Source organism: Podarcis pityusensis (genome assembly GCF_964106645.2).
Source record: "Podarcis pityusensis genome assembly, chromosome: 4".
NCBI lineage: Eukaryota > Metazoa > Chordata > Lepidosauria > Squamata > Lacertidae > Podarcis > Podarcis pityusensis.
In genome coordinates this window covers 80811475-80819418 of record NC_138027.1, presented here as the reverse complement: position 1 = coordinate 80819418, position 7944 = coordinate 80811475, and the positions used below count along the sequence as shown (strand labels likewise).

Sequence of the window (7944 nt, the reverse complement as noted above, 5' to 3'; positions counted from 1 at the left end):
CGCCGCTGCCCTAAGTTGCTGCCACCCAGCGATGCAGCCGAGGCACGGCTGGATCCTTCGGCACGCGTGTGCATTCCCGGAAGCCGCAAGCAAGCCCACAGTTCCAACTCTCCCGTCCCCTCCACGCGTGAGGCACGTCTGCATCGGTGGGGGAGGAAGAGTGTTTTGCTCTCGCCTGCACACGACACCCAGGATCCGCGCATCTCAGCAGCGAGCGAGCTGCCTGCTTCCTCCCCCCACCCGCGCCTCCCTCACTTCCTTCTCCGCCAGTAGCGAGGGAGGGAAATGCAACGATTATATAGACAGAGAAGCACATCGAGCGCCTCTGCTGTTTAGTGTCGCGGCGGGGGGGGTTGGTGGTGTTCAAGGTAGATGGGAGTGGTGCGCATGCGCCCTAGGCGGCGGGGCTGAATGTTTCCCAAGTGTTTGAAACTGGTATTTGGGTTTTCCACGTTGGATCAAGTGCGGCGCGTAGAGGAGAGGCTGCATTCATACCCACCGGCGGAACAGGAGCAGCAGCTGCATTCGCCGAGAGGAGCTTCTCCTCCCCTTCTGCCTATCTGTAGGCAGAGCAGAACAGATCGTATTTGTCTTTTTTTTTTTTAAGCTTCCTCTCCTTTCCCCTCCCGTCTCTTGTGTACACACACACACACACACACACACACACACACACACACACACACACACACACACACACATCCCTCTCCGATTGTTCGTACCACCTCCTTGGTGAGTTACCGACAACGACAGCCATTCAATCAGCTGCTACGGCTGCTCTGAGGCTGTAGGGACTCTCGGGCTGTGTGTGTGTGCGCGCGCGCCTGCCTTGCCTTGCCTGCCTGCCTTTCTACTCTGGGAAGAAAAGGACTCAGATGTAGCTCTCGCTCTCTCTTTTTTTTCTTCTTTCCCCCCTTTTTGGAGTGGGTTCTTTTCTCCTTTTTTTGGTGAGATCCGAAGGAACAGGAGGCGGAAAAGAGAAGCGGCGAGGACGGAGACTCTGCCATTGGGGGCTGCTGTGTTTGAAAGGAAAACTCTCGCCCATTTAGGGGTGAGAGGAGGAGGAGAGAGATATATAGATATATAGATATATCTATACTCACAATTTTCGGCCGGATGAAAATGTTGAACCCTGCAAACGGAGAGCAGCTTCATTTAGCGAACTATGTGGAGGATTACCTGGACTCCATCGAATCTCTGCCCTTCGATCTGCAGAGAAATGTCTCCCTGATGAGGGAAATTGACGCCAAATATCAAGGTAAGTGCTTTTCTCCTTTATGTGTTCGTGTGCGGGAGAGTACGTAGAAGCTACATAGATGATGATGATATTATTTTGCCTTTTCTGCAGGGATGATCTCTCTCTCTCTCTCTCTCTCTCTCTCTCTCTCTTCACCACCACCCCCTCTCCCCGGTTTCATCCCGAAGCGGATGGCAAAGCTTTGAAAATCTTATTTATTTATTTTGTGAGAAGGCATTCAGAAAGCAAAAGGAAAGAGGGGCGAAAAGATTCGAGGAGGAGAGGCAGGAGAAGGGGGCTGCTCTGCAGAGATAGATGGAGGGGTGGGTTGTGTGTGTGTGTGTGTGTGTGTGTGTGTGTGTTTTTCCCCTTCCCTTCCTTGGGGCGGAACAAAAGGTCTTCTTTGGGGCTCCTGCTATTAAAGCAAAGACTTTGCTTTTTAGGTTTTTTGAAAAATTGCTGGACAAAAAAGGCGGCGGCAGCAGCAGTAAGGGCAGAGGAGGGGCTGGAGGATCAGGACGCATGGGGCACTGAGGCGGCTGTTTCTCTTTTCTGGTTTGAGAGAGTATGTTTTGTGGGGACAGCGGGACAGCAGTGTGTGTGTAGGGGGGTTGTTGGAAGAAAGAGGGTAAAAAGAAGGGGGCAGCGATCCCAGTTACAACATTGAGGAATTTCTAGCCTTCGCAATGGCTGTAGTAGGAGAGAGGGTGCTAGTAAGAGAGGGGAGGGAGGATTAGATAGAGAGTGGAAGGGGGGGTGGGCAGGGCTTGTTGCCTTCGCTTCTTCTTTTTTTCAATGGGCATTTGCTTTTAAAACAGTCCTCTCCTGTCAAGTATCTGTAAACCGGGGAGCCGGGGGGGGGAGAGACTATGGAAAGGGGAAAAGATTATATAAATACTGTGTGGGTTGGGGATGTACTGCTTTGCTAAGTGACCCCTCCTCCCTCCCTCTCTCTTTTTCTTTTCCTCCCTGTGCTGAAACTCATACAGTATTTTCTAGCTCTTTTTTGGCGGTGAGGGGAGGGGAGGCTGTCTTCTCCCGCACTCAAGTCTGCAGCTGGGGAAATGGTGGGTTGTTTTTTTTAGTTATTGAGGGGGCTCGAAAGGTCCTTTGTCACTTGGTGCTGAGAGAGGTAAAAGGCGTGGGGGGGTGGAAAGAGTGCCACTGCTGCCGGTGGTAGAGGTGACACAGGGGTGCCCGTTACACATTCAGCTCCCCCTTTTTTCTCCAGGGGCGAGGAAGGGGGGTTGGAAACCTGGCAGGCTATTGCTGTGCTTATGAAGCGGGGGGGGGGCGGGGAGAGAGAACGCAGCAAGTATCCATTCGAGACCTTTCGTGCGACGAGTTTTTAATGTGTCGTAAATAGGGAGAGAGGAGAAGCGCGAGATAAAGAAAGTGACGAAACATCAAAACTTGAGGGCTTGACTGCGTGGTTAGGGGATGAGGAAGAACGGGAGGCGGGGGGCTGTTGTTTTAAAGGACAAGGGCGGGCATTTCAACCAGCTACAAGCACTCCGTACTGCGCTAGAGGGAGGCACCTTCGCGCTTCAGCTCTAGAAAGAGTGAGAAGCGCCGTCACAGCGGCTTTTATACTCACCGTCATTACCCTGTTGTGCCCGCCCCGCCTCCATTTTCCCATTATTGGCCAGAACTTCCCTCATGAAACAGCCGTGGCCCCGCCCTGTTGCCCGGTGATTGGTCCCGCTGAATTCTCTCCGAAGCCCCGCCTTCTAGTGGCGCTGACGAAAGCGAACGGTGGAAACCGGGTTGGGGAGGGGGAGAGGGAGCGAAGGAGAGAGAGAAGCAGTGGGAGGTTTGTTGTAATAGTTCGAACTGCCCCGTCCGTTTCTTAGCCTGTGATTGGCTCCTCTAGTTGCAGGAAGCGTCGGAAGCTAATGGTGACTGACAGGTGGATGTGGAAATATGAGGGTCGCAGTAAGCTCCGCCTTTAAACATCTGATTGGAACGTTGGCTTAAAGCGGGTGGAGATTCGCTTGGGGCTTTCCCTTTCGATTGGCGGAGACGCTCTTAAGGCAGAGGGCGGGCTATTGGGTCCGAATCTTTACTCCGTATTGCTTGCATGTGTCTGAGGCGGGCACTGCTTGGATTTGCCGGGTGGTGATTGGCCGGCCGAGCAGATTCTTCTGCTCGCGTACGTTCTGCTGAGGAAGCCGTAAAAAGACGGCGGGGGGAGGAGAGAAACGGCTCTTAACACAGCCACTTCCCTTCTAAGAACAATGGACCCCGAAGACGCATCCCGTGGGGAGGGTGTGGCCTCGCTCCCGAAAAGGAGGAGGCGGGACAAGGGCGGCAGGCGTTCTCTGGTTGGCTGAGGGCCCGGGTAGGTGGGTGTGATAAACAGGACCCTCTTCCAATGGCTCAGTGGGCGCGGAGACCCTTTTTTTTTGTGGTGAAGGGGCGGGACATGTAGTTACTTTTTTTTTTTAACCCTTTCCATCTCTTCGCCCTGTTGCTTTACTCCTCCGGCATTTACCATTAGCAGTTTTGTTTTATTTTATTTCTTCAGGTTTCTCACCGTGTGCGCTTTGGCACCAGGAGGTAACCTAAACCGACACTCTTGTTGTAAAAAACAACTCCCCCCCCCTTTTTTTTGCTTCCTTCCTTTCACACGTTACGTGTTTTGGTACACGCGGGACACCTGTTAAGCGCACGTCTTTTAAAATGCGAAGCAACGGAAGTTGTTGTATATTCCTTTTTTTTAACCACAAGCTTTTTAATTAATTTTTCAGATTTTGCAAATTCTTTTAAACAACATTCAGCATTAATCTCCCATATCCATGACTTCCCACCCAACCATCCATGGTGTTATTTTCTTACCATATAAAGCTGCTATATTACTTCTGTTTTACCCATTATAAACATGAATTCAAACTTATTAAACTACCAATTCTCATATAGATTATATATCTACTTCTACCCCCACCCTTTCCCCTGACTGGGCATAGCGGACCTGGGCTTGCAACCCTGTGCCCAAGACTTACCTGGGAGTAAGACCCAAGATGATGTCAGTGAGGTTGAGCTGCAGCTTGCAATTTGCCCAGAAAGAGGTCTTGTTTACTTAGTAGGCACCATGTTTTTGAAATAAAGCTGCAGTCCTGTGCGTATTCAAATGTTTTAAATGTTGATTAAGCGTTTTAGGTAATTGACCTTCTTTTTTTAAAAAAAGTAAAAAGAGATCTCCAAGGCAGCTCACAAAATACAAAACAAAACACCATAAGCAAAACAGAGGCAAGAACAGCTCATTTGTTAAGCCGCAGATAGAAAACAAGCAGAATAAAATCAGAGCATTCCCACAAACTGTCTTGTCAGCCCTCTGGAAAAGCACAGCTTTTGCTTGCTAGGCAGGGCAGGCCTGTACACAAAGAACCTGGTGTTAAGTTGGGTGTAAAGCAGGGGTTGGCAAAAAAGTTAAGCCGTGGGCCGGTCCACTGTCCCTCAGACCTTGTGGCGGGCCAGGGAAGTGGTACCGGGGGGGGGGGGGCTGGAAGAAGAGGCAAGGGGGGCAAGTAGTCCTCCCCATGCCCCAGCCGCTGCGCTTACCTTCCCAGGGGCTGCCGCCACTGCTGCTTCTCATGGGTAGGCAGAGGGAGCTCATCCGCTCCGCTCTCTGGCCCACAGGAGCACCAGGGCGGCAGTGGCGGGAAGATGAGCGGCACGAAAGGGGCTGCTTAAAATGGTGCTCAGCCAGCTCAGCCCAGCCCCCTTCCTCCTCTAGGCAGGGCAGGGAGAAGCCAGGAGGAGGGAGGAAGTAGGCGCCGCCGTGGTGTGTGTTTAGGGAGGGAATGGAATGGCGCAGGGGGAAAATGGCACAGCCCGAACGAACAGAATCCCCACGCTGATCCACGGACAGTCTGCGGACCAGATCCTAAAGGCAATTGGGCCTGATCCAGCCCCTGGGCCTTAGTTTGCCGACCCCTGGTGTAAAGTATGCAAGAGCCAAACTCCATTCTGGAGCAAGTCTACCACTGGTTGAGCTGGCCTAACCCTAGCGGAGAGGAAATAAACCTTTAAACAGAGCTTGAGCTATGCCCCTTTTTTCCTGACTTAGTGCTGGGCTTCCAGCTCACAGTGAGCATGCTGAATGGGCTTAGGATGCAGCCTAAATCCTCCCACCTGTCTTACCCCAAGCAATGCCCCTTTTTGAGGACTTAATGCCAGCTTGACACCCACCTAATGGGCCCATTCTGAGCTAGGGAGATATGCAGGCCTATCTGGGCTGAGTAGGGGATGGGGCTGCACTAGGAACCTCCCTGCTCAGGCAGAGATGTGTTAGATCCTAGCCCTGCTCATCCCAGAAGATCTTGCTATAAGACTACTGCCAAAGATAGTAAACATAGGGTGGAGCTAGCCTCCCTAGGAAAGGAGTTACATTATTTTGTTCTTACTATAGCTATATGGGACATACAGTGGTACCTCAGGTTAAGTAATTTGTTCCGGAGGTCCTTTCTTAACCTGAAACTGTTCTTAACCTGAAGCACCACTTTAGCTAATGGGGCCTCCCGCTGCTGCCGCGCCGCCGGAGCCCGATTTCTGTTCTTATCCTGAAGCAAAGTTCGTAACCTGAAGCACTATTTCTGGGTTAGCGGAGTGTGTAACCTGAAGCATATGTAACCTGAGGTACCACTGTATTTCAGTGCAACTCACCTCAGAGTACCTGTGTTTAGAATCCACACTTTAAAGTGTGGGAAGTTTTAGGTGTGTCTCCCCCCCCCCAAAAAAAAACTTTTGATGACACATCTGTGACAAAGCTCAAGTGCTGTATTATGCATGAGGTTGAGAAATAATATAATCTTATCCTTTCTTCACAGAGATCCTAAAGGAGCTGGATGATTATTACGAAAAATTCAAACGGGAGACCGATGCAGTACAAAAGAGGAGGCTTTTGCACTTAATACAGAGAGCCCTGATCCGGAGTCAAGAACTGGGAGACGAGAAGATCCAGATTGTCAGCCAAATGGTAGAACTTGTTGAGAACAGAACCAGGCAAGTGGACAGCCACGTAGAACTGTTTGAGACCTGCCAAGAGACCAATGACACGACTGGGAACAGTGGCAAAACTAACCAAGATAAGTCAAAGAACGAGACAATCACTCAGGCCGAGAAGCCCAACAACAAACGGTCCCGGCGGCAAAGAAATAACGAGAACCGAGAGAACGCTTCTAATAATCACGACCATGACGATATCACCTCAGGAACTCCTAAGGAGAAGAAAGCGAAAAAGTCCAATAAAAAGAAGCGGTCCAAGGCCAAAGCAGAGAGGGAGGCTTCTCCAGCCGACCTCCCCATTGATCCGAATGAGCCAACCTATTGTCTGTGTAATCAGGTCTCCTATGGAGAAATGATAGGCTGTGATAATGATGAGTGCCCAATAGAATGGTTTCACTTTTCGTGTGTGGGACTCAATCATAAACCAAAGGGCAAGTGGTACTGTCCCAAATGCAGAGGAGAAAATGAGAAAACTATGGACAAAGCGCTGGAGAAATCTAAAAAAGAAAGAGCCTACAACAGGTAGTTTCTAAATGAGAGGATAATAAAGCAGTGAAAACAAATATTTATTCTCTTTGTCTCACCTTTTGTGGAGGTGCCAGGATTGTAAAATGTATATTTTTTAAGGAGGTTACGAATCAAAGCATTCTTGTCATAGGGATGGCGACTGAGGAAATGTTTGTTTTTTCCTTTGATACAGCTGTCAACAAGAAAACGGTTCTTTGGGCCCAAACATACAGTTAGATGATAAAGAGTTGGCACGTAAAGTCTGGGTTCATCTTTATTAAAAACATACTTCCACAAGTTGGTAAAACTGCCCATGAAAATGTAGATAGTAAACATTTATTGGATAGCATTCCTTTTTTTTTTTCTTTAAATGGGAATGCCGTTGCTCTTTCCAGAAAATTGTTCTATAGTCTGTTAAATAAACTAGCAGTGCATTGCAAACTTGTCCTAAACACATCAATCAAATCCATTATAAGAGTGTAGTATATTTATGCCCATTGATTTCACTGGGCTTAAGTGCACTTAACTCTTGAGTTGGATTATGGCTGTTTACTTGGAAATAAGTTCCGATTTTTTACAGTCCTAGCTACTTCTAATAAAGTGGTTTAGGATTGCAGCCTTACACCCAGTTTTAAACAACTTGCTGGGAATGGAGGACCATTACGTTCAATGGGACTTGCTTCTAAGGGATGTGTTTAGGATCAGGGTGCTCATTTCTTCTGGTGACGATCAATGCAATAGCAAAGAAGAAGTTACAGCATGGGTCCTGTTACATGTCAGACTCTAGCAGCTCAATAACAAATGTTTAACTTACAAGTTACAAGCTTATTTTTTAAAAAAATGTGCAAAAGGTTAAATTTTACACAACATATTTTATATACTGGCCAAATACCACAAGGGCCTTTTTAAAATGATTTAGTATATTTTGTATTTAACCAGGAAGTGATTTAGTAATGAAACTTAACATAAATCAAAGCTTTATACTGTCACAGATAATAGTGTAGCAGTCTTTACTTTGTATAAGTTGTAAAAAATGTACATTTTTCAAGTGGAGTTGCACTTAACTGTATTATAATTGGAAATGCATCCACATGACATGGTGTAGCCAATATGCATTTCTCTCTGTATGTATGAAAATTGTACAGCTGTGATATTAAGGAATAAATTAAACAAGTTGGATAGGCTTGTTCACTTGC

The 7944-nt window shown here is 48.3% G+C and overlaps 1 protein-coding gene across 2 annotated transcripts; it reads left to right on the top strand.

The window, feature by feature from the left end:
• ING1 (inhibitor of growth family member 1) lies at positions 1 to 7944 on the top strand. 2 transcript variants are annotated; one of them, XM_081003253.1, is made up of 2 exons: positions 1 to 1255; positions 6064 to 7944. In XM_081003253.1, the coding sequence occupies exons 1-2, from the start codon at positions 1114 to 1116 to the stop codon at positions 6765 to 6767; spliced, it is 846 nt and encodes a 281-aa protein (XP_080859379.1). In that variant the 5' UTR covers positions 1 to 1113; the 3' UTR covers positions 6768 to 7944. The 2 variants fall into 2 exon arrangements, with proteins under 2 accessions (XP_080859379.1, XP_080859380.1); XM_081003254.1 differs by lacking the exon at positions 1 to 1255 and adding an exon at positions 3115 to 3169.

Bases quoted from the DNA above. Each gene is read 5' to 3' on its own strand.
- ING1 (XM_081003253.1), top strand. From the start codon at position 1,114: ATGAAAATGTTGAACCCTGCAAACGGAGAGCAGCTTCATTTAGCGAAC. The intron at 1,256-6,063 runs GTAAGTGCTTTT...CTTTCTTCACAG, and splicing joins AATTGACGCCAAATATCAAG to AGATCCTAAAGGAGCTGGAT.